The sequence below is a fragment of the Podarcis bocagei genome (assembly GCF_964188305.1).
Source record: "Podarcis bocagei genome assembly, chromosome: 14".
Taxonomy (NCBI): domain Eukaryota; kingdom Metazoa; phylum Chordata; class Lepidosauria; order Squamata; family Lacertidae; genus Podarcis; species Podarcis bocagei.
The window spans coordinates 33168935-33195660 of NC_138139.1; the positions used below are offsets into that span (position 1 = coordinate 33168935).

The 26726-nt window shown below is 47.8% G+C and overlaps 1 protein-coding gene and 1 long non-coding RNA gene across 7 annotated transcripts in view; one reads left to right on the top strand and one right to left on the bottom strand.

Annotated features, from left to right (window-relative positions):
- Positions 1–1970, bottom strand: part of LOC308573355 (heparan sulfate glucosamine 3-O-sulfotransferase 6-like) — a 75547-nt gene extending 73577 nt beyond the window's left edge. Inside the window, exon 1 of the mRNA XM_081170211.1 lies at positions 1183–1970. Coding sequence (XP_081026337.1) covers positions 1183–1724 — 542 coding nt within the window. The 5' untranslated portion in view covers positions 1725–1970. The remainder of the gene's footprint in view (positions 1–1182) is intronic.
- Positions 1501–19627, top strand: LOC308573368. 6 transcript variants are annotated; one of them, XR_014002057.1, is made up of 4 exons: positions 1507–1635; positions 11337–13696; positions 15200–15278; positions 19050–19627. It is a non-coding gene; the product is annotated as an uncharacterized lncRNA (long non-coding RNA). The 6 variants fall into 6 exon arrangements; XR_014002058.1 differs by having other exon boundaries at positions 11337–11447; XR_014002055.1 differs by lacking the exon at positions 11337–13696 and having other exon boundaries at positions 1501–1635.
- Positions 19628–26726: the final 7099 nt, after the last annotated feature.

The following is a 26726-nucleotide window of genomic DNA, read 5'->3' on the forward strand; positions in this document are numbered from 1 at the left end:
GCGGAAGCTCTGTGTGACGGTAGGGAGCAAATGATCAAAAAAAGGACATCCCGTATTTATTTATTTTTAGTTTCTGCCTCTCCTCACATCCCAAAAGCTCAGAGATTTAAGCGAATTTTTTTTTAAAAGGTTAAAGTTAGATCAATAGTTTGTGTTCCAATCTAGTTAATTGGGGGCAAAATTCCCCGTCCGTTCAAGCCATGATTCTTATTGGCAAAGAGGAAATATCAACCCCAAGTAGCCATTTCCAGCTCAGAAATAGGATTGACTATTACTTCGGGTTAATTAATACACTGATGCACTGTTCTGAAATAACAGAGCTTTTTATATGGATAAAGGGAAGACCTGTAGCTCAGTGGGAGAGCATCTGCTTTGCTTGCAGAAGGTCCCGGGTTTAAACCCTCCATGTAGAGCTAGGAAAAAAAATTCAGTCTGAAACATTGGAGAACTGCTGCCTGCTAGTGTGGGCAATATTGAGCTAGATGGACCAACTTTCTGACTCAGTGAATGGCAGCTTCCTGTGTGCCAATGCTGATGCCTGCCTAGCAAGCTCAGATTCATTTCTGACCTTTGGGGGGGGGGAGAGGGCTGTAGCTCAGTGATAGAACTCAAGATTGACCCGCAACAGACAACTTCCGGTTCATTCCCTCCCTGGAGCCCCTCGATGGTCAACTGCTGCCAGTCAGTGCAGACAGTTCTGAGCTAGATGGCCTGACTCTGTGGTTCCATGCTCTCTGATTTCTGGAGGGAGGTTGAGAGGGTGCGAGACTGACCATCCTGTTACTCAGGCCAATCTATTCCACCCCCCCCCAAGACAATGGGCTGCTTTAAAATGTCTGTTTCATCTCACCCCAGATCTGGTCGTAGCAAAGAGAGGACTTCAACTATAGATAGAAACACGAAATGCAACGGACTCTGCTTAGGGACATGTCCCTGCCTGCCTGTGCTGGGACTCCGAGAGACACCCTTGGGGTGTGGGTGTGGGTGTGTCGATAGGAGCCAACTCCTAGGGACCGAGGTCTCTTCGCCACTCACCCCAAATAAAACATGGGGCGGGACATATCTGGGGCCCCCAATATTTTATTCAAGTTGGCACCCTCATGTGTGCTTGTGGACGCACGTGTCGGACGCCCCCTAAAACCGTGGGAAAGGATTAGGTGGAGACGGAGGCACCTGCCTTACCTGTACCAAAGCAGCCCTTTCTCGTAGCACCTGTCGAAGAAATGCGGCTCGGCCCCGACGGCTCGGACGTCCGGGTGGATGCGCAGGAACTCCAGCAGCGCACGGGTGCCGCCTTTCTTGACGCCCACGATGATGGCCTGCGGAAACTTTTTACTCCCAAAGCCGTTGGCCACGGGCAAGGCTCCTCCGGCCGAGGGGCTCCCGATCCGGCCGTCCCCCCCGTCGTTGTCCTCCTCTTCCAGCCTCGATCCTCCGGCCGCCGACTCCTCGTCCTCCCCGGCGGCGGCGGCGGCTGCGTTCCCGGCCAGTCCCGGGAGCAACAAGAGGAGCTTGTGCGGGGGGTTCCCTTCGTCGTGCGGCTGCGCTTGTCGGATCAGGCCCGCTCCCCCCGGACGGAGGGACTCGCAGGAGCCGGTGAGGCAGTAGAAGAAGTAGCTGAAGAGCAGCAGCATGGTGAGCAGCAGCGGGGCGCGGGGAGGGGCGCGCGCACCCAGCAGCCCCCCGACGTGCGCCCGGAGAAGCCCGCCGCGGCTACATCCCATGGGGGGCCGGCCCCGGGGGACGCGGGACCACGGCGCCGCCACCCGCGGCAGCGACAGCAGCAGCAGGAGGAGCAGGAGCGCGGCCCGGAGGGGACATCGCTCCTTCGGGGAGCCGCCGCCGCAGCCCCGGGAAAGGTCCCCCCTCCCGCGGCTCCCGCGGCTCCTTCTTCTCGCTCTCAGTCTCAGCCCAAGTGGAGCCTGCGCCCGCCTGTCCTCGCCCAGAAGGTCCCCAATTCTTCTTCCCCCCCCCCGTCTCCTTCCTCACCAAACGGAGTAGTCCCCCCCTCCTACTCCGCGAGGAGAGTCAGCTGCGCCCTCCCCCGCCTCTCACCCTCCCGGCACCATTCAGCAGGCTCCGGTCACTTTCACACCCACCGCTGGCACCGCCCCCTCGAAGGGCTGGTCACTTTCACTTCGCGCGGCTCCCAAGGAAGACGCCGCGCCGGGAAACGGACTAGCCCAGAGTCCCTCGGAGATGCGATGCGCGCCAGGAGCGTCGGCCATCTCCCCGGGAACCTCAAAGAGCTGAAAGGGGCGATCCTGGGCGCCTGTTTGAGTAACTGTGCGCGCGCGTGCAGGATCGGGTGCTGCGAGGCTGGGTTTCCGTGCGCGGGGATAAAACACCGCTGATTTTTATTCTACTTTTAAAGAGGGGTTACTTCCCAGTAAGTATGGAACGGGCCTCTCATACTTTGCAAATTTGTCAGCTAGCCAAGCAGACGCGCGTTTCAGCCCGAGCTCTGGCAGGCTTAGTTGGTTTCAATAGGGACGCCTTCCCTCAAGTAGATACAGGCTTGCAGCCCCGAGAATGGTCCGGAAGCGTCGACATCGGAAATTTGTAACAGATAAAGAGCACAGCGAAAGAACTTACTGTTTAAATTTTTCGTGTGGTTGAATTATTTCAAAATGCATCACCATGAGACGTGCAGGGTGCTAAAGAGGACAACTCGAGCTTCCTTAACTAAGGGTGCCATAAGATGGGGTTGGACTGGAACAGGGGTGACGGGAGTTGTAGTTCAGCAACATCTGGAGGGCACGGGGTTGGAGAAGGATGGAGTAATAAAAGCCAATAAAGCAAAGCTCCACTGACCCGCCACCCCATCCCCAATTATGGAAGGGGCATTTCCCCCTCTTTCCCACTTACTTTGACCCAGATACTAGACATTCAGTGAAACTGGACGTAGGCTCAGGATTGATGACAATTCTCCGCTTGCTCAGTTGAGGTGGGGGTGGATGTGTGGTCCCTCCAGACATTGCTGGACAACCCCACCCAGCATGGCCCAAGTCAGTGGATGATGGGATTTGTAGTCCAGCAACATCTGAAGGACCGCAGGTTTTGCAGCCCTGAGACAGACCAACAGTCTAGCCCAGTGCAGTCTTCCTCAACCCTCTGGATGTTTTGGAATACAGCTCTGCCCCAGCCACCATGGCCGAAGGTCAGGGGATGATGGGAGTTGTAGTCCAGCAACATTTGGAGGGCCACCTGGATGCCTTTTGGTATTAGGCACATCAGCTGGAAATTAAAGACTTCTTCAGGCAGCATTGGTGCCATCTTGCACCAAAGATTGTGGGTGCCCACAATGAAGGGCTTCAATGCTGCCTGTTGACTTGGGGGGCACAGCCCCACAAATATAATATTGTGGGTGCCAAAGCACCCACGGTCCCCTGGAGTTGGCTCCAGTGTCAGGCAGCACATAGTTCAGCTATAGAACTTAGTCCTGCAGGGGGGAGTGATGGCCACCCACTTGGATGGCGTTAAAAGAGGATTGGACAAATTCATGGAGGAGAGGGATACTCGTGGCTGCTAGCCACAATGGCTATGCTCTGCCTCTATGGGCAGAGGCAGTCATGCTTCTCAATACCAGTTGCTGGGAACCACAGGAGGCTGGAGTGCTGTTCAGCTCAGTTCCTGCTTGCAAGTTTCCCACTAGTGTATCTGGTTGGCCACCGTGAAAACAGGATGCCATTGGCCTGATCCAGGAGGTGCATCTTATGTTCTTAAATTTAAACACCTACTGACCTTTAGTATGTCTAGGAGTCTCCAGATGGCTCTCTATGATCACAGAAGACTGCAAAGTGAATTTTGAGGTTTTGGGGCAATTGGAGGTGGCTGGAGTCATCTGTCAAGGTGAGACTACTGCCATATTATTTCCATCTTGCAGAACATCTGAACAGCAGGTCTCCAGAATGATCTGTCACAATGCCATGAAGACCCATGATCTCTGAAAGTAAACATAAAGCGCATTGAAAATCTAGGGGGAACTCATTCTCTCTCTCTCTCTCTCTCTCTCTCTCTCTCTCTCTCTCTCTCTGTGTGTGTGTGTGTGTGTGTGTGTGTGTGTTGTTTTCTATTTCTAGAGGAACAGGACAAAGGTGATCATTTTAACATGTTACAAAATATGTAATTTACGATCTGCCTTGAACCTTCAGGATGGGGAACGATACAAATCAAAGACAAATGTGTCTTTACTAGTTTTATGACTTCCCTGCCCCCACCCAAAACTGGAATTAAAGGAAGATCAAACAAGATTTGAGCAGAAGAACTGCTAGGTTAATTGAGAGGGGTGGGGGAGAGGATGTTTTACAGCCTACATACAATGAACAAATATTTTCACATTTGATTTCCACCGCCAGCAACAACAACCTCCACATTTTGGGGACTGTAATTATTGTTTCAAATCACTTGCCTCATGGGAAGTGATTTGCCACAAAAGACCGCCTTTTTCCCTGCCGAGTTTTAAATCAAAGATGGGAAACATGTCATAAATAAACAGCAATTAGTTTGATGATAGCCACATGCTGGGCAATTAACAATTAGCCCTCACAAATGTCAGCTTTAATTAAAGAGGTACAGGAGTTTTTGTGTAGGTGCGCGTAGACACACAAATACATGCATTATACAGATTGAATGTGTGTAGTTCCATTATCAACCATCAATTTAAAAATGAGTTTAAAGGAAAGGCCTGGTGACCTGGAGCAATTTTTTGTTGTGCGAGGGGGGGGGCATTCAGCTGGAGAATGTTAGTTGCTGGGGAAGGACACATTCCGTCAGAAAAACGTTCTTTCGCAAGCCTCAAATGTTCCACCCTATGAGCAAAGGTTGCAGCATCTGGGACTTCTTAGCTTAGAGAAAAGGCAAGTAACAAGCAACATGATAGAAGCTTTTTAAAATGGTGCATAAGATTGGAGACAGTGGATAGAGAAAAGTTATTTCTCCTCACATTGCTAGAAGTCATCCACATCCAATCAAGCTGAATATTCAGTGCAAAGGGAATAAAGTCCTGTATTCAGGACATAGTTAAACTATGGAACTCACTCTTGCAGGAAGCAGTGATGGCTACCAACCTGGATGGTTTAAAAGATGACTGGACCAATTCATGGAGGATGCTAGCCACAATGGCTATGTTCTTGTTATGTACTGAGTTAAATAGCATCCAAATTGAAGCAGTCTGATTGGTCCTAGAACAATAGAATTCAGAATGCAGCAGTCTGATTGGTCCACAGGAGCCACCCAATCCAACTCCAGGTGGAAGTGAATCTGCAACCTGATTGGCCTACAGGAGAATCCCTGAATTAACCAATCACATGAGGCCCATTGTGTAAATAATGTATATAAAGCAGACATTTCGGGGGAACTTCCATTCCTCCTCACTACTACGAGCTGAATAAAGAGCATGAAATCTACACTCGACTCCGAGTATATTTCAGTTCTAAATACCAGTTGCTAGAAATCACAGGAGGGGAGAACTTCTGTGGGAGGTGGAGCTAACCAGGGGTCCCCTTCAGTTGATTTTAACACCAGGGAGGGTCTGTAGGGAAGGAGGTGGTCTCTCAGGAATGTTGGAGCTGGATCCAGCTGACATTGTTGTGGGACTGGCAGGGTGTACACTTGCTGCTGCGTATCTGAAACACCTTGGTGTTTCACAAGGAGTCTTCAGGACTCCCTCTTCTGAAGGGTACTGAGCCAATAAAGGCTGCCCCAAACAACCCGCCGGTCATGGGAATGGAAGCATGGAGCCATTTCTATCTTTCACAAAACTAGAAATGTAACCCTGTGGAGTATAGAGAGTAAAATCCAGTAGAAGATTCCCATGGACAAATCCAACACCAAGATCATGGCTGTGGTTTGTGCAGGAGACGTTCCCACTGGACTGTGTCCGGAAAGTCTCTGTGTCTGAGAAAGATCCCAGAGGAGCCCTGCCGGATCAGACCAAAGGCTGTCTAGTCCAACATCCAGGAATGTTCTCCCAGGAGCCAACCAGATAGATGCATCTTCTAGAAAGCCTTCAAGCTGGACATGAGTGCAACAGTATTCTATAAAAGCACCGTCCACTCTCGTCTTCATTGAAATGCATCTGCTTGCTTCTGTACATCTGCTTCCCAGCACCAAATCCCCATTTTGTGCCATCCTTTTTTATAGCTACAATCAGCAAAAGCGTTAATTAGCCCATTAATATAATTATCTGTTTTGAATATAATTAGGACTTCTGAACCTCCCAAGTGATAGCATAGAGGGAAGATGTATGGCTTTGGGGGGGGGGGAGGAAGGGAGCGTCTCTGTCACCGCGCAGCAAGTGGATCCATGCTCCCTCCTCAGTTGGAGGCCTCTGCAAAGCAGCCACTAGAATCACAAGAGGGGGGAGTTGCTGCTGCACACAGGTCCTGCTTGCAGGCTTCCCATGGGTATCAGGTTGTCCACCAGGGGAACAAGACGCTGGACTATGATGGACCTGATCCAGCAGGCTCTTCTGATGTTATGCAACAATTCCAAAACAGATGACTTGCTGAGCTAGTTTGGAAAACGTTCCTTCCAGCCCAGCACTCTGGCCACTCAGGAGCAAGACGTGGAGGTGATGGTTGTCTGCTGTTTGTCTCCAGCTCTGACGTTCAAAGGAAACTTGTCTATGCATGTGGAGGACTGGGATGTTCCAAAACATTTGACTGCTCAAGGAGAAGGAGAAGGAGAAGGAGAAGGAGAAGGAGAAGGAGAAGGAGAAGGAGAAGGAGGTGCTTGCTCTCATTGCTTGTACAGTGGTACCTCGGGTTACATACGCTTCAGATTACATATGCTTCAGGTTACAGACTCCGCTAACCCAGAAATAGTACCTCGGGTTAAGAACTTTGCTTCAGGATAAGAACAGAAATTGTGTGGCGGTGGCGCGGCAGCAGGAGGCCCCATTAGCTAAAATGGTGCTTCAGGTTAAGAACAGTTTCAGGTTAAGAACAGACCTCCGGAACGAATTACAGTGGTACCTCATGTTACATACACTTCAGGTTACATATGCTTCAGGTTACAGACTCCGCTAACCCAGAAATAGTGCTTCAGGTTAAGAACTTTGCTTCAGGATGAGAACAGAAATCGTGCTCTGGCGGCGCGGCAGCAGCAGGAGGCCCCATTAGCTAAAGTGGTGTTTCAGGTTAAGAACAGTTTCAGGTTAAGAACAGACCTCCGGAATGAATTAAATACTTAATCTGAGGTACCACTGTAAGTACGTAACCAGAGGTACCACTGTACATGAGCCACCCAGTGGGGCACTTTGTTCTTACCACAACACTCAACAATGGGGCAGTATATTCACCATACCTTAGGAGAGCAGGCTAGCTTAGGGGTGTAGATAGGCGAGGCCATATGGCACACACAGCTCTATCCTTACACATCTTCAGAAAGTAAGAAGAGCCTGGCTGCTGGATCAGACCAGCATCAAGTCCAGCATCCTGTTCTCACGGTGACCAACCAGATACCTGAAGGAATTCCACAGGCACAAAAGGGCTCCCCCTCCTGCACTTCTGAGCAGCTGGGATTCAGAAGCTTTCCTGCCTCTGACCATGAAGGCAAAGCATGGCCATCCTAGCTAGTAGTCGCCGATAGACTTCTCCTCCTTCATGAATTTGTCCAATCCTCTTTCAAAGCCACCCAAGTGGGTGGCCATCCCTGCCTCTTTTGGCTGCAAGTTCCATCCTTCAACTAAGAGCTGCATGAAGACAGATGCTCTTTTCTCTGCCCTGAATCCTCTGACTTTTGGCTTTACTGGATGTCCACGAGTTCTAGTGGTGAGAGGCAGAAAAACTTTTCTCTTTCTACTTTCTCTATGCCAGGCATAATTTTTATATAAACTTCTTCCATATGTCACTTCTCACTCACCTTTTCTCTAAACTGAAAAAGGCCCAAACTCTGCAACCTTTTCACACAGGGAAGTTGCTCTGCCCACCTTGATCATTTTGGCTGCCGTTTTCTGAACCTTTCCCAATTCTACAATGGTATCTGTTTTGAGGTGAGGCAACCAGAATGGAACATCTTGCCGTTCATCTCTCTCCCCACCCCGATCTGCTGCCTGAAGCAATTGCTTCACTTTGCCTAATGGTAGATGGAGGGTTATGTTTTGCTGCTCGGCTCCAAATCCACAGCTCTGTAAAAGGATCCGCAGCGGACATTATCAGCAGATGGCAAGGGAGCAAAGATTCTAGTGTGCTTTCAAATATGGAGACCAGAGATGGAGCGGATGTGGGGGGAGGGGGCAACAACAGACTCACTTTTCGATAAAGCACTTTGAAGTCAGCTGGTTGCTTTGCTCTCTAGGTTTTCTTCAGTGCTTGCTGGCTATGCTTAGAAGAGACGCACTGAAATTAATGAATGTGACAAAAGCTGGCCCATTCATTCCCATGAATTTAATCTGGTAGGATTTAGCTGGATACAACTCTTCATCTTTGGCATGTCTCCATCTTAATAAGAGAAAGTGACTTGCCCAAGGACACATAACAACAACAACAACAACAACAACAACAACAACAACAACAACAACAATAATTTTTATTATTTGTACCCCGCCCAACTGGCTAGGTTTCCCCAGCCACTCTGGGCTGCTTCCAACAAAGACCAAAAATACACTAAAATGTCACACATTAAAACCTTCCCTGAATGTTGAATTTGTGGCAGAGGTGGATCAGAAACAGGAACAAGGGGCCTAAAAGTCCCTATGCGGTTAACTGCAACCTCAAAAGGGGACTTCAGGAATTCTGTTTCTGAAAAATCAATCACTACTGTCCATGCTTCATGTCTTCAGTCCTTTTTTTGCCAAGTCCTTTTTAAAAAATGTGTTTTAATACCATTCCTCAAGCAGTTGGATCCCAGATTGTTTGGCCGCTTCATTTCCAAGTGGTTCTTGGACAGCTTCCATCCCATACTTTGAAGATGCTCAACATCATACTCTTTAAGGGTACGCACACACCCTACATTTAAAGCATGTTTAAAGCTCATGGCTTCTTCCAGAGAATCCTGGGAACTGTGGTATACCTCTCACCGAACTACACTTCCCAGCACTCTTAGCAAACTGCAGTTATGAAAGGAATAAACATTCTGTCACCTAAAAAGGCTTAGGCAAGGCAAGGCAGCCAGTCTCTGTGCACACAGCCTGACGCAGCAAAGCGCATTCAGAAACCAAATCCTACAAGAGGGAAAGGAAAGCAGGTGACACTGGGCAGCAGGTGACCAAGCAGGTGCACAAGTGTGTGTGCTTTGTGCAACAGCTTCTGAGCAAGAATAATCTGTAGGAGCAGTTAGGGAATTTTGAGGCAGCACCTTAGGAGCCTACAGCTGTGGTTCTCAGACTCCTCCCATTCAACGGACCGCGTGCAAATGGCTGAGGGTCATTCTTTCTTTTCAACAAAGAGAGGTTGCAGTTGCAGTTGGCTCAAGGTGACAGATGTAGATGTGTAATGACATCTATGTGCGCGGGGAGATCAAACATGGGAGAACCCTCCTGATGTGGAAGAGAATGTCCCTATTTGCATCTAAGAAATGTTGGAAGATATGCCCTAGTTTGGGAACGCCTGCTCTACAGCCATTCTGAACTTGCCCTGGTACTGGCTCCTGGGCAGGGAAGAGTTGAGATGAGGCTTTATTAGTTACAGCACTACTTTGCCCTGCCCACCCCTGAATTCCCAATCCACCTGACCAGTTGCATCAGGATTCTTTTAGGACAGCGCTTAAGTCTTCCGGCTACTCACTGGAGGCAGACTTCTCCTTTCTTTTCCAGCAACTTCATGCTTCGGCTTGTTGTTCCATTAGTTTAATTGACAGTGTTGATTTTATGGCATGATTTTACATGCCGTTAGCCACTTTGCGAGTCCGCTGGCTTGGGAATGCAGATTATAAAACCCAAGTGGAGATATTATTATTATTAGCAAGGATTGAGAAATATGGAACGGTGCGTTGGGCAATCCGTCCAAAGGGCATTTTTACAGCTCATGCATTTCCCAGTCCTGGGAAAAGAGGGGGGAAACGGCTCCCCCCAGTGGGCAAGTAGAAGCTTGCTTGAACACACACCCAGTTATCTGCTGGGATTTGCTTAGGGACTTAACAATGAAAGAAAAAGTACACAGGAGGTTTTCAACGGGAAGACATAGGAGCTACTGCGTCAGGACTAGATAAAGTCCCCAGCTCACTTTGCTTGTTATCCAAAGGCCTTGGGGAGAAGAAAAGGAATATTAGGGAAAGGAAGTTAGTCTGCGGATCCTGAGCGCTCCAAATTCTACCTCAAACACCCACACCAATCCCCAGCAGAAGCTGTGATGTTTACAATACTAATCAGAGATGAAGACAATGATCTACTCATAATCCTGAAGAGGATTGCTGGGAACTGCAGAGGTGCTGAGAACCTTGTGTGCTGCATTTACCAAAGTTTGCGTCTGGTGAATGGGGAGAAATTCAATTCAGTTCACATTTAGAGATGAATCTACCTAATTCACACTTTCTGAAACAGTGTTTTGCAAAGCGAAACACAGACACCCTTCAAAATTCACAGATTTCTCCAAATTTTGCAGTGTATTCCTCCAGCCAAGTGATGTGTGCAGAAGTGCAGAAGCTGGGGTGTGTGGATAAAACTGTTCATATGAGTGAAAAATAGCATACAGAAGTGCATTTGTTTCATAGAACTACGTAGCAAAAATGAATGTATCAGGCCTTATACTGAGTCAGACCATTGGCTCATCTAGCTCGGTATTGTCTATACTGACTGGCCGCAGCTCTCCAGGGTTTCAGAAAAGCAGGATCTCTCAACCTTACCTGGTGATGCCAGGGATTGAACCTGGGAACTTCTTCATGCAAGGCAGATGCTCTACTCACTGAGCTACAGCCTCTCCCACTAAAATGCAGGTGAATTTTCATGATTTAGAAAGAAAACCACAAACTGATGCAGTGGTGTGGAGAACCGAACTTAAGATTGGGGGGGGGAGGGGAAATGAAGAGAAACTTACCTATCAGCTCAGCTGGTGGAGCACGAGACTCTTAATCTCAGGGTTGTGGGTTCAAGCCCTATGCTGGGCAAAAGATTCCTGCATTGCAAGGGGTTGGACTATATGACCCTTAAGATCCCTTCCAACTCTACAACTCTATGATTCTATGAAACTGAAATTGACAGGTTTAGCCATTCTCAGGCACAGCACCCTTGGGTCCTTCCTGAGCATCTCTAGTTCCAGTCCTGGGTCTCAGGTGAGGCATGGTTTGTTCTGAAGTGGAACTGGTGTGGGTGGGCAGACCTTTAGCTCTGTTGTCCCATGCCGTACCCTGATTTCCACAATTCAGTGTTTGTTTCTTCCCTTATGTTTGACCACTAGAAATCAATAAAGAAGATGAAAGCCAGCCAGCCAGAGTATGCCTCTCCCTGTGGCTCCTGCACTGGATTCACCTTCAGAGCAGACTCCCTTAGCGAGTTGCAGCCTGATGAGGTGACACACTGGAGCATTTGATTTTCTGGGGTTTTGTTTTTTTTAAAGTAATGTTTTCTATGTAGAGCAAAGAGGAGTCGGGGTCCCAAGGGAAAGAAGCACTTTATGATCAAAGAAGCTCCCTGCTCTTCCGCTGATTGGCAAACAGCTCTTTCCAAACAATCCAATTAGGTGAGAAGGGGAAATATGGCTTGCACATTGACGTGGGGGATGAAAGAGATGGGCTCCAGAGCTCTCCCCTAATCAATGAAATGGACAGAGACCACCTTATTCGATTAGCAATCTTTGCTGCATCCAGAAGGTGTTTTGATGATGCTGAGAGTCCAAGCAGAATCATAGATTCATTGAGTATAATCTAGTCCAGCCCCCTGCAATGTAGGAATATTTTGACTAACATGGGGCTCAAAACCATAACCTTGCTCTACCAACTGAGATATCCCAGAGACCCACACAGATTTCCTGTGGTGAAAAGGACAGACCTGTTGCATTGTGTGTATGGGGGGGGCAGTGTGGGTGGGTGGGAGAACGCTGCCCACTCCCACCATCCTGAGACTGGCTGACTGAGCCTTACTCTTTCCCATTCTGTATCCACAACAACCCTGTGAGGTAGGCTAGCCTGGGAGATAGTGACTGGCCACAGGCCTCCCAGTGAGCTTCATGGCTGATGGGAGAAGTGAATTGAACTTGCATCTTCCCTGGCCGTAGGTGAGCACTCTAACCACTACACTGCACTTGCTCTCAATTCCTATTTTGCTTTGTTTTATTTGTGGGGAGGGGAATCTCACTTTCCAGCTGAAAAAAAGTTCCCATATGATCAGTAATTACAAGACGCTTCTCCCAGCAGGCTGATAATCTAAGTGACGAGATAATCTAAAATGCAGTTCTCTGGTCCTCTTTGCCAGGCCAGGAGGACTCTTCCAGGGCTCCACCCTTCCCTGACCTTGGTTCGTACCGTCCTTGAGTGTTTCTGCTTGGGATGTGCCCACAAACCCTAACCATGCCTCTTACTTTCCTGGATGTACAATAGAGAGGTGTCCTGGACTGGTTGGATGCAGAGGCATGGTGGGAGGAATGAGCCAGGGAACCCCCAAGGGAAGAAGGTTCAGATGCCTGGGTATTGGTGATGGACAATGATGCGTGCTCAGAGGGAGAAGACTGGGAGGAGGAGGTGTCAGAAGCTGAAGAAGAGGTAACAGTGAGCTGGGAGAGTCTGTGGTAGAGAAAAGCCCAGAATCAGAGGCAGCGGCTGAAGCAGGAGAGGAGGGAGGAGGGAAGCCAAGAAACTTGAGTCTGGCTGCTGAAGAGGCACAAGTGTCTCTCCCTCCTGCTGCGACAAGCTTCCCTCTAGTCTGCCAGAACCAGAAGAGGCCTGAAAAGGGTGGAGGAGAGATTCGTTGCACACAGACACAGTCTCCGATTGTTGGGGGGGGGGGACCTGGAGAGGAGATTAAGCAGCTATTATTTTTGCACTTGCACAGTGTAATTTACTGTTGGCTCGCTCCTGACAAACGGGGTACATGAAGAAAGTAGACAGCTGTGCATAGGAAAAACTGCCTTTGTTGCTCCACCCACTTTTGTCTCCAGCCCTGCCCACCACTGGCCTGTAGCCCATGGAAGGTTGCCCAGAAGGGAAGGTTGCCCTCAGGCTGGAATGATGTCCTATCCCTTCCCTTTCAACCTTCATCAACTTCCTGCATGAAGCTTCCAGACTCCACTTTCCCTTCCAGCCATGCCCCACTATGTGTGCAACAGCACTCTCCCAACCTGCGAGCCCCAATATTAGTGTCTCTGACTGTCAAGGTATCATAGCTAGTAGCTGCTGAAAGCCTTCTCTTCCCTGAATTTTACTAGCCATTTTTCAAGACATGCAAACTGATGGCTGTCGTTTCCATTTTCTTTCTGTTGAAAATCCTCTGTGTCAAACCAATGCTCTCTTGGAATTCCCAAAACATCGTGGATGATGGGAACTTAAATCTTGTCTCTTAAATAAAAGCAGAGAAATCCCCCTTCAGGGAGCAGCGAAGTCTGGAAGACGTTGGCCCTCCGGAGATAGATGTGTTTGGAGCAAGTGCAAACAAGAGATTCCATGCTGAGAAGTCTTTTGTAACCTCACGGGCAGAACTGCCATCCATGCTCGCCTGTGGATTTCGTGGGTCTTTCTGTCAGAGTCAGATCACAAATGGCTTTATAAAGAAACGTGGAGGGAAGTAAAACGAAATCATCAGAGAGCTCAAACCTGTTTCTGGGATGTGAGTTCTTTCTCTTTGATCCATATTAACAGGCAGGGTTTTTACCACAAAGACAGATAAATTGGATTAAACTGTCTCTCTCATAGAAGAAACATCAGCTGCTGTGGTTGCGTTGGGGAGTGGAAGGTTTCTGGTCAGGATGGACAGACATTTCCAGACTACCAGACGTTGAGGCAAGGTGAGAGCGGTGACTCGTACAGAGATGAAGTGGGCATACTCCTCCGTGCATGGCTGCTTTGAGTTTTCAGCAACCTTTCCTCAATTCGCTGATTTCTCAGGGTACATGTCTCTCATTCGCTTAATGGTGTGCTAAGAGAAATTAATAAGTCAGAGAAAAGTTGCTGAAAACTGAAAGCAGCCATGCACAGAGGAGTGTGGTCACACCATCTCTGTACAAAGCACCACTCTTGCCTTGCATCTTCCCAATTACGCTTAGCCCCACAGGATTGAGGCAGTGGAGAATAGTCTGATATTTCTCAGCACCCTGAGAAATATCTGGGCATGAGGAGAAGGTGGCTTTATGGAAATTATTGAGAAGCCAAACTTGATGAGTGATTGTAATTGAGAAGCAATAAAAGTGTAGCCATCATGTGGCCAGGATAGAAACCCTCCTACGGTCCTGCAATGCCATTAAAATCCAAGAAGAAGGTGGTATTGGCTGAGACAACATCTTCCAAACCAGCAGGACTTACAGGGGGTTGACCAGGGTCCTGATTTGCTTTGATCTTTTGGTGGACTTGTTTCTTGATTCATCTTCCCCTGTGAGTCCCAAGACCCAGCAGAGCAGGTTGGCAGGCAAGAGAAACAAGACCTTCTCAGCGGTAGCCCCAAGTCTATGGAACTTCCTCCCTTGAGAGAACATGCTGTAGCTCAGTGATAGAACATCTGCTCTGCATACAGAAGGGCCCGGGTTCAGTTCCTGGCATCCTTAGTTACAGCTGGAAGAAACAGTAATTGCTAGTCTGTGTCTGGACCATACTGAGCTCAATGGACCAATAGTTGGAGTCAGTATATGGCAGCTTCCTATGGTGCCAGGATTATTCGGGCAGCATTTCCTGCCCACATACTTCTCACCTGATGTTGACATAGGAACATCAGAAGAGCCTGCTGGATCAGGCCAATGGCCCATCTAGTCTAGCATCTTGGTCCCAGATGCCTGTGGGAAACTATACTTCCCATCAACTGGTATTCAGAAGCATTGCTGCCTCCAACTTTGAAACATGGCCATTACATCCAGGAGACACTGATAGCCTTCTCCTCCTCCACGAATATGTCCAATCCTCTTTTAAACCCAGCTGTCTCTTGGCTTTACTGCCTCCTATGGGATTTCAAGTTTAACCATGTGCTATGGGAAGAACTACTTCTTTTTATTTGTCCTGAATCTTCCAACATGGATGTCTACAAGTTCTAGTGTTATGAGAGAGGGAGAAGAACTTTTCTCTGCCTCCACCGTGCCATGCACAATTTCAAGTAACCTCTTGTCCTTTAGTCTCTGCCCTCTAGGCAGCAGCTGCCCTTGATGTCCACTCTGAAGCAAGGGAGTGAGGCTGAACAACTGGATCTCTCTCAGCCCATGATGGAGGTAAGTCTTCTCCTGCTGGCACATCAGCATTTGGGGGGACGTGGCACAGATCTCTGGGCTCCACAAATCTTTGACCCATTTGCACAAGATGCTGTCTTCTGAGAAGTCCTGCTTTTCAGATCCACTGACATCCATTTCCAAGCAGCCACAGAATCTCTGTGTGTGTGCATGACCGGGAGTGCGCATGCGTGGATGGAAACCCTCAGGGAGCGACTCCAGCTCTTGATAACGGCACTTGCAAGGCGAGGAGGTTGGGTTACCCGCTGAGAAAGCATCCTTCCCAAAGAAATCTGAGCAATAAAATGTAGCCAGACTGTCTTGCTGGGTGAAATATTACCGAACCACAAAAACTAATAAAAGCGGGTGGGGGGAGAGAAAGAGTTGGACTTCCAGATGCAAACAGACATGCCCCCCTTTTTTTAGTTGATGCCTTTGCAAAGCTGCCTCGGTGGGTGGGAAGGATGAGGCCTGGGTGGAATAATGGAAAGCTGGATCCAGGAGGTAGCAGGAAGCCAGAAACCCCAAAGACTGGGAAGTGTGTTGCTATGCTAGCTGTGCTGCTTTGTTCCCTTGCCACCAGGCAAGATAACACCAGACTGTGGTAGGAAGGGCAAACCCACCCCACCCATGTTGAGATCCCACTCTCCATAATGGTTAGCAAAACTTACCCTGTGCTACAATTTCATCACATAAGAGTATCAGGAGGATATAGCTGCTGCATCAGGCCAGTGGCCCATCCAGTCCAGCATCCTATTCTCACAGTAGCCAATAATAATAATAATAATAATAATAATAATAATAATAATAATAATAATAATAATATATTATTATTTATACCCCGCCCATCTGGCTGGGTTTCCCCAGCCACTCTGGGCAGCTTCCAACCGAATATTAAAAACAATACAGCATCAGACATTAAAAACTTGTTTATTGCCTTGACATCTGGTGGGGCGTTCCACTGGGTAGGCGCCACTACCGAGAAGGCCCTCTGCCTGGTTCCCTGTAACCTCACTTCTTGCAGCGAGGGAACCGCCAGAAGGCCCTCGGCACTGGACCTCAGTGTCCGGGCCAACCAGATGCCCCCAAGGGAAAGCCCACAAACAGGACCTGAGCCCAAGAGCACTCTCCTCTCCTCTAAACCTGAGTACCTCAGCAATCCTCAGCACCTGGCACCTGACAGTTGGGAGTACAACACAGGCACTGTGGCTGGGTGCCCTATCCTCTATGAATTTGTCCCATGGGACTGGTGGGGCAGAATGCAGGAAGCCCAAACAGAAGGGAGGGTCAGAGGCAACAAATTCTAGCTTGGCCTCCATCCTCCGCCCTGCCACATTCTACAAGGGGCAACACTGAGACTAAGGAGGAGGAAGCTGGCAGGCAGGGCGGCCCCTTGGACTGGATGGAAGTAAGAATGCAGGCAGGTGGGGGGGGGGTGGATGAGGGGAGAATGGCCTGAAGTGTGAGACTGACCTCTGCAGTAGAGGGGTGTGTGTGTGTGTGTGTGTGTGTGTGTGTGTGTGTGTGTGTGTGTGTAGAGTCCAGATTGGGGCTGAAGTGTAGGTGGGTTCCCATGAGGAAAACACAGTGATAACAGCAATAACTTTTATTGAACTAACAGAACTAGACAACAGGCAAAACAACTGCTTATATACATTTCTGAAGGCCTGGGCCACTCTGGCTCCCAATGTGATTGGCTGTCTAAACTTCCAAGCTGCGAATCATAACTCAGAGTTTAAGGGCCAATGGCAGAGGCCCAAATCCTGACGTGTTCTGTGATTGGATATCATGTATCGAATCAGAACACAGGGGCTCAGAATCCTTAGTCCAGACTCAAGCTCAGGCAAACACAGACCACTGAATACATAACAAGGACCTTCTGCATGGGAAGCAGATGCTCTACCACTGATGGTCCAAAAGCTGACCAGGGTGGCAGTTGAATCTTATTCCTTCATTCCTAGTAATAGGAGAACATCCTCCAATGCCCGTGAAGGGGTGCAGGGCACAGCAGGTGGCACACTCAGCTCTGGCTTCCAGCTTCTCCCTTCCCCACAGCATCTCCTGCCAGAGGAACAGCTCTACACCCCTTTCCCTGCCAGCATTTACCTAATGGTAGAGCAGGCCCTGGATTGCAACAAATGCAATGGGTTACAGACTACAAAGTCCCGAGAGGCTATGGAAAGAAACCAGTTCTCAACACAAGCAGTCATGTTTTTAAACGATGTCTTTGAAAGACACCATCTGCTGTTGGGCCATTGGTAAAACCAGAAAATAATGGCTCTGTAAAACACACTCCATTATTTTATACAAAGACTTTGTGCCCCGTGGCTAGGAATAAATCAACATCAGCAAGGAACATTAGCAGGGGGCAAGCATTTTTCAGGGTTTTTTAGTTTTTTTGCTCTCGGGTTTACCTCCTTGCTTAATCGCTATGGAAAATGCTATTAACGCAGAAGGGAATCTGAGAAGAATCCAAATCCACTTCCCCTCTTCTGCAAAGAATAAATGAAAAATAGCTGCAGAAGGATCCTATATGAAGACTACAAGGGCGAGAAAGACCCAAATCTGATTCCTGGAAATTGTAAAGGGATTTTGGCATGCAAATTGCGCACCTCTGAACCCCTGGATTTGTCACACATCAGAGAAGCAAAGTAAAAGTCACAAGGACAGCTGTGAATCCATGATTAGAACCTGAAAATGGAGTTCTTGAAAACAGAAGAGTTGAGTCTGAAATATATATGGCAATAAATAGTGGGGAGTCTGGACCCCCTCTCCCGATATAAATTGACCCAGAACTTTGTTGGGATACTGCCAGGGAGACAAAGTCCATCGTGGCCCCCAAGCCGGCTGCCGGACGACCCATCGATCTCCCGTAGACACGCAGTATCAGCAATTAGCGACATGAGTTTCCAGAAATAGCTTGCCACATTCCGGAACTGATGCACACTCTATCAGCAGATAATTCACAGCAGAAGTTGCATGCAGGAGAGCATATTTACAAGTTTATTCAGTGTTGGTCAGAACAAAGAAAAACATGACTGCCTGCATCAGTGTCTCCAGACACAGAGAGTGAAAAACGAAAGCAACAGAAAACATAAACATCCTGTGAACAGGAAATGCGCAGACTCTGTGACTCACAAAGCCTGCTCCCTTTTAAGGTGGAACGGAAATATCCTAACAAACTTGTGATCAGTATCAGAGGCCCTTCTCCATGCACCCCGTCCTTGGGAGGTCCAGAGGGTACCAACATGAGAACAGGTGGCTCCCCACCTGTGGAATGCTCTTGCCAGGGATGTTCACCTGGTGCCACCATTACATAGCTTTAGGCGCCAGGCAAAACATTTCTTTTCCGCCAGGTTATTGGCATTTAATTATCTGTGGTCTCTTTCAGTGGGTGGGGTGTTTTCACCCTGCCTCATAACAATACGAATGTGCTTTAGATTTTTATCTATTCTGTTTTATGCTGGTTTTAATGTATATGTTATTTAATTATTGTTGTAAGTGGCTTTGAGCTGCTTTTGCAAAAAAAGAAAAAAGGGACTAATAAGCTTAATTAGTAGATAATATTTAATGGATGCTTCAGCTGAGATTCCTGCATTGCAGGGCGTTGGACGAGATGACTCTTTGGGTCCTTTCCAACTTTACAATTCTATGATTCTATGGAATATTTCTTTCTGAGAAGCATTTAGGGATGTGAACATTAGGGATTCTGATACTGTATTAAAATGATTTGCAAAGGAGTAGTCTTATTTGTTGCTATTTTTACTTCAACAGACTAACAGGAGGAGGAGGAGTTTGGATTTGATATCCTGCTTTATCACTACCCGAAGGAGTCTCAAAGCGGCTAACAATCTTCTTTCCCTTCCTCCTCACTCTGTGAGGTGAGTGGGGCTGAGAGACTTCAAAGAAGCGTGACTAGCCCAAGGTCACCCAGCAGCTGCATGTGGAGGAGCGGGGAAGTGAACCCGGTTCACCAGATTACGAATCTATCGCTCTTAACCACTGCACCACACTGGCTCTCTCACTAACAGGGTGAAACAACACCTTAAAGGTACGGTGGCATCAGCATTTATGGGCCAGTGCCCACTTCATCACTCCCAAGAAGACTGCCCAGTGTGGACTGGCAAAGCAGGGAGGCTATGGTACCTTTAACTAATAGCTTCCTTCATAACACTTCTGCCCCTTTAATTAATTCCTTCCTGTTCCCTTGCTGGGTTGTGGCATTCTTGCATTCTCCTCAGTCGGTTCCTATTTTGAGGGGGTGGGGGCATAATTACTAGTTTCCGTTTTGCTGCTTGTTACTTTTACTTATTTTATTTATTTATATAAAAAGCATTTTTTTAAAAAAAGAAGAAGAGCTCGGCAACAATACAAAAAAAAAGTTAATAAAATGCACATTGAGATATTTCACCTCTTTCCACCAGATGAAAACATTCGAACTCTCGGCTATTTCTGTTGATGCCAAAGCAAGGGAAAGTGTGTAGAAAGACAATGCTTGTCTTTCACACGTCTTGAACTCCTAGCCAAAACCTGTGTTTAAGAGCCTCATTTTCCAGCCTTTACCCAACAACTCAGCACCTTGTATTAATTCATTGTGGAAGATGGTTTTGATTTGCTCACTGGGAGACTATCCAGCCTATGGTAGACCAGGCAAGGAGATGCAACTGGAAGAGAGGGTGTGGAGGGTGGCCCGACTTTGGGTTCATGCAATTTAAATCTTGGCCCTGAGCCTGACATTCACACACACACACACACACACACACACACACACACACACACACACACTTCCAAAGACTGTGCTTCCAAGTTAAAAGTGGGGGGGGGAGACAAGAGTTCAAAGCACTTTCTGGTGCCAGTTAGAAGGCAGAGTTCCAAATGTCAGTTTATTATTGATTTATTGGGTTATTTTGCAAGGCCAGGCGGGGTGGGAGGGGTGGGGATGAAATAAGAAAGAAGGCTTGTTGTCATTGGGCTTGGGTGGTGGGAAGGATGGAATAGCGAAAGGATTAAACATTAACGTTGGCAGGCTCCTCTGCCCTTTTGCCATGCTAAGAAAATTGCAGCTCCCTTTGCCACTTACAGGCTTAGCCAAATCCCCGGGATTTGTGTTTGAATCCAGTCGCAACCCTTTCCACTCAATGGGCCCAAGATCGTTTTCAGTTGTGTCAACAGAAGCTTTGTCTCTGGGTCTCGGGGAAGCGAGAAACACTCTCTCCTTTGGCCTGTTAAGACCACATGAAGGGACTTCTGTTCAGCCCTGCGCAAGGAGAGTACTTTCCTTTCTCTTTGCCATATTTTCTTTAAAAACGTTTGCACAAAAAAATCGCACGCAGCTTTTGTACACACATCTTTGTACACGATGTTGCCTGCAACATGCAAGCAATTTTCACTAGCGGAATGTCGTTTGGCGTATCGTTTGCACTACCACAGGCATCTTTGTGTGCACTTGGGGTCCAAAGAACCACATTGCAAAAATTAGGTTGCATTCACATGCCAGTTTATTCCATTTTCTCAACATTTCCCTAACTGCAAATTTCTGTAATATATTTAAGCTTTCACTTTCCGCTTCTGGAAATATAGTGAAATATTGCTATTTGCAAATAACAATATCTCTTTGCAAATAACTTGGAAATGAGGGCTGAATTGGCACTATAATCTGCTATTCAGCAACTAATAAACAGAAGGATATTGCGTTTCAACCGCGGAGGCATAAACATAGTCATTGCTATTGTAGCCATTGATAGTGTTATCCACCTTGAATTATCTAATCCTCTTTTAAAGCCATCCAAGTTGTTGGCTGTTCAAACCACTCAAAACTGTGAGAATGCAGAGTTATGCAGAAAAGAGATAAAGTTATGCAAACACATGCAAATACTTCAATTTCTCCAATTTGTAGAACAGCCTTCAACATAACACCATAATCCCAGGACAGTTTCCAAGAACGCACAGTAATACAAAAAAATATAAAAAGAAGCAATAGAGCAACAGCATAAGACAAAACAGAGGTTATTAATATACTCCAAATGCCAGAGAGGAGAGGATTGATCAGCAGAAACCGTTGACCCCAAAGCCTGAAAAGGACAACACGGAGAGAGGCATGTTATGAGTATGGATGGAGGTAGGCTGTATGCCTGAGCCCCATTCTAATTCCTGGATCTCGCACGAATCCAGTTCCTGGAAAAGCCAAGCAAGCTTCCTGGTGAGGTTATGGCCCTCTAAGTATGGGCTATTAAGGCAACAAAGGAAGTGGCTCTGTGCCAGACAGCAAATGGGTGGGAGCCCCTCTCTCAGCTTGCTGGTAGTTAGAAAGACAAAGGCCAGATGTCAGATGATGTGCGCTCAAAGTTGGAAACTGGGCAGCTGGGAGAGACATAGCCATGCCTGATTTCTGCTTGAATCCAAGACTGTGGCTATGGGGAAGCAAGACCCTCTTTGGGTGTTAATGCTGTGAGCCCCTCCATTGCAAGATCAGCTTGTATATATGTGTGTAAAGAAGCCATATATCATAAAGACACCACAGTCTACGCTGCCCCTCATTCAAAGGAAACCAAACACTAGGCAAGCAGCTGGAACCCCTGGAATCTCACACTGCTTGGAGATCAGGGTGGCATGCAGCAGGCATTTTGACAAAGAGCTGGGTACTGACGTAGCCAGGGGGCAGGGGGTGAGGCATACTGGGCGGCAACTTACCACGGAGGCAGCACTTACCACGGTGCCTGCAGTGCTCCTGATCCACACGTCTCTCCTGGAAGAGACACAGCGGTTTAGGCATCTGCAGGCACTGCCCAGAAAGCTGGCATGGGGCTCTCTTCCGCCTGCCCTGCAGCTGAGGGGGAAGTGGGAAGTGGATGTGAGCCCCACATTGCTTTTTTGGGTGGCACAGTGCCTGCAACTGAGGGGGAGGCGGGGGGCAGAGCGGACTCCATGCAGGCTCTGGCTCCATGCAGCGCACCCTGCCCCACCCCATGGGTGGCCCGAGAGGCTAGCTACGCCACTGTAGCTGGCTCCTTGGCTTTAACGCTCATACTGCAACCTTGAATTGGACCCAACAGTACATGCAGCCAGGGTAGCGCCTGGAAAATCAGTATTACAGTGGTACCTCAGGTTAAGAACTTACTGTATTTTTCGCTCTATACGATGCACTTTTTCTCTCCTAAAAAGTAAGGGGAAATGTGTGAGTCTTATGGAGCAAATGCAGGCGGGAGGCTCTGCTTAGCGCTCCCTTTAAAGAGCCGTGTGGAGTGTGTGTGAGGCTCTTGGGGGCTTTTCCTCGAGGAAGGAGAAGGGCTGCCCTTCTCCCTCCTCAGGGAAAAGCCCCCAAGAGCCACGCACACACTCCGTGTGCTCTTTAAAGGGAGGGTGGCTCTTGGGGGAGCCTTAGCCGCGCGCAGCCTCTCCCGGGCAGGGGAGTGCTGTGCTGTGATCCTGCTTGCTGTCCTGGCTTCTGGGATTCAGAATCCCCCCCCCTTGTTTTCCTCTTCCAAAAACTAGGTGTGTCTTATGGTCTGGTGCGCCTTACAGAGCAAAAAATACAGTAATTTATTCTGGAGGTCCGTTCTTAACCTGAAACTGTTCTTAACCTGAGGTACCACTTTAGCTAATGGGGCCTCCCACTTCTGCCGTGCCGCCGCCGCACAATTTCTGTTCTCATCCTGAAGCAAAGTTCTTAACCCGAGGTACTATCTCTGGGTTAGCGGAGTCTGTAACCTGAAGCGTCTGTATCCTGAGGTACCACTGTATAATCAAAGTGTGCCGATGCGCCCATTATTATCTGGGCAGCAACGTTCCACACTAGATACGATTTCTGACAGCCTTCAAGGGCAGCCTGATGTAGAGCACACTGCAGTAGTCTCAACCTAAGATTACAATGTCATGTTTGCAGGACAAGTATACCCCGATTTAGAAATGGCCATACCTGGCACTATATAGACACTCCTTGCCACTGCAGCCTGTTGTATCTCAAGTCACTGGGCTGGAGCCAGGAGTACCTCCTGGCATCAGACCTGGTCCTTCAGGCCACCTGATCTAGGGCAGGCTGTATAATCAGTTATGTGGATAAGGGAACCACTTAGCTCTGTCTTGTTGGGATTCAGCTCCAGTTGATGCAGGCAATTTATGCAGCTTGCGAAAATCAGCTCATCTTCGAGGAGAATCTAACCTTTTTAGCATGGAGTAGCAGTCAATGGAACACTTTGCTTCATTGCTGAAAGTTGGGCTCTCAAGTTAGTTTCCGCCTGGCTTTAAAAGGCTGAATGAATGATTGCATCTATTCTACTCCCGGCTTTGGAGAAACAAATAAATAAAAGCGCTTCATGCAACTTTGCAACCGATGGAGTGGGTGGGGGGTGGGGGGAAACAAGGCCCATTAAGAACAGGTAATGAACACATAATGAAGCAGGTAATGAATGCAATTAGATAAAAATCCTAATTTCCCTGAATCGTTGAATACTTCGTGGCAAGGTCTTAAATCAGAGCAGTTGGAATTATTGGCAAAACGATTCCCTGGCAGCTGGGAATTAGCTTCTCAAGACCGGGATGCCCACTGCGGCATGTAACTGATACAGCTGGACAAGGTGGGAGGCCCTCGTGCTCACGGTGGCTTCTTCTGGTGCATCCATCTCTGAGAAATGGAGAAAGTGGATAGAGAAAGCTTATTCTCCCTCACCCATAATGCTAGATCTCATGGACATCCTGTGAAGCTGAATGCTGGAAGATTCGGGACTGACAAAGGAAAGTCCTTCTTCACTCATTACAGAGCTAATCTGTGGAACTCACTCCCACAGGAGGCAGTGATGGCCACCAACCTGGATGGCTTTAAGAAGATCAGAGAAATCCATGGAGGATTAGGCTATCAAAGGCCATGATGGCTATTGCTCTGCCTCCACAGTCGCAGGCAGTAATAATGTGGGATAAGCAACATGCTTAAGTTTAATTAATGCATGAAGGGGTTAATACCATAGAGTAAGCTGTCTTGTGAGGCTTAGTGATGTCACTTCCCCTTATCTTGGGAGGAAGTAGGTAATCAAGCTTCATCCCGCTTTCTACCTGAGAAGCTCAATATGTAAATACGGGTGGGGAGAGGAACCATTTACACCATCTTGAGCTCCCTGGAGGAAAAGTTGGGATAAAAACACAATAAATACATTATTATTATTATTATTATTATTATTATTATTATTATTATTATTATTATTATTATTATTATTATCATCATCATCATCATCATCATCATCATCTTTGATTTCTTAATTGCCTTCTAAAGCACCATTTCAAGGTGATTTACAAATAAGATATTTAAAACAATTAAAAACACAAAACAACCTATACATACTTTTACAACAAGATTAAAACCCTAAGAAGTGGTCACTAGTTTATCCAGATGTCACCAATTGTTTCCAGAGAGTGCAGATAGGGGGTGCCTGTCATATCTCAACAGGAATGCTATTCCAAAGTCCTGCTCCAAATTGCTTTAGTCTATCCCATTTGCTTAGTACAAATTAAAAAGAGAAAACTCCTTTGTCTACCATCCCAGTGGCTGAAATTCTGGAAGGAGAGGCCAGTTAGAGCCTTCCGGAAGCCATTTTGCAGCCCAAGAGGGCCAGAGGCAAAAGTGGATGTTGCAAGGGGTGTAAAGTTTACCTTTGTCCTGTAGGCTAGTTTCTACATGATATTGTGGTTTTATATTTTGATTTTTGTTCTGTGAACCGCCCTGAGACCTCCGGGTATGGGGTGGTATATAAATTCAATAAATAAAAATAATAAAATAAATAAATACACCCACACAGGCAAGCAGAATCCATTATCAGAGTTCAAGGGCACATTCTAGCCAGGCCCAAAACACCTGAGGAAGGAGGGAAGCGTGAGCAAGTGGGGGGCATGGCCTGCGCAGAGAGGGTGTGGCCTGAGGAAAACCCCAAGGGCCAGTTAAGAGGATTAGAGGGCCTTATTTGGACCCCGCTCCAGATGTGAGGCTTTCCTAATGAAAATGGGCAGAGACTTTATTTTCAACGGCCTGAATGTTCAGGAACAGGGCCTGCAATATCCCATGGAGACCAGTGCTGAAGCCCTGATCCATACACTCCGAGGCTTAACTAATCAATGGCCCTTTCTGTGACTTTACCAGTTCTACAATCTCTCTTTTTTAAAAAAAGAACATACAAAGAGCGGCTGAATCAGGCCAGTGACCTACTGCGTCCAACATCCTGTTCTCCCAGAGCCCAAACAGCTGCTAGTGGGAAACCTGGAAGAAGGACCTGAGCAACAGGACTCTGTCCACCAGCATTTCCCAGTAATGGGTTCCATCATGGCCAGCAACCTCTGAGAGCCTCCTCCTCCATGAATCTGCCTCTTCCTCTTTTGAAGCCATCCCAAAGTGTTTTGAGTTAAGCAGCCAGAACCGTGCGTGATATTCCAAGTTTTCCCTCCCTCTCCCCTAAATCAACTGCCAACCTCTTGCCAAGCAATCCTTGGGCAGGGACGCTCCACATGTGTGCAACAGTGTACTGCTTTAGGGGTTGATCATGTACCTGTTTTAATTTAATTTTTTTTAATAAACAACAAAAAAGAGAGAGTGAAGGATGTTTCATGGCTCCTATCCCAGGAGATGCACATGCTAAATTAATCATGAGAAAGAGCCTTGGACCCTTTCCAGGTACGAGAGGGAGCAGAGTACATTTTGGTTCCTTGTGCCCTGGGGCTGCTCTGTCTTTTGCGCCGATCAAGGGCAGGTGTTGGATGCAGAAAAGGGATGTGGCGGGGGGCGGGGGGAGGAGAGAGATTGCCGGCACTTGTCTGGACGGCCATCAATAGCAAGAGTGCCGGAGTTAATAAAGTACAGAATGTTTAAGGTTCTTCCTCTCCCCCCCCCACTTCTTTCACCCCTCCCTTACCCACACACCCAGAGGGCATCCTTGTGCTGTTACTTTATAGGCATTAACTGAGTGATTCACCTGCGAAACAGCCATTAACATCTGTTTTTTTGGAACACAGATGAATGCAAGCAGCGGCTTTCTCATATGTGCCAGGGACATGGCGCAGAGGTTCCTCCTTTCATGGTGGAGGAGGAAGAGGAGGTGGTGGAGGAGGAGAGTTTGGATTTGATATCCCGCTTTATCACTACCCCACATGACCTGGAAGCTGTACGCCGGCTCCCTCGGCCAATAAAGCGAGATGAGCACCGCAACCCCAGAGTCAGCCACGACTGGACCCAATGGTTAGGGGTCCCTTTACTTTAAGGAGTCTCAAAGTGGCTAACAATCTCCTTTCCCCTCCTCCCCCACAACAAACACCCTGTGAGGTGAGTGAGGCTGAGAGACTTGAGAGAAGTGTGACTAGCCCAAGGTCACCCAGCAGCTGCATGTGGAGGAGCAGGGAAGCGAACCCGGTTCCCCAGATTACGAGTCCACTGCTCTTAACCACCGCACCATGCTGGCTGCACCTCAGTGGTAGAGT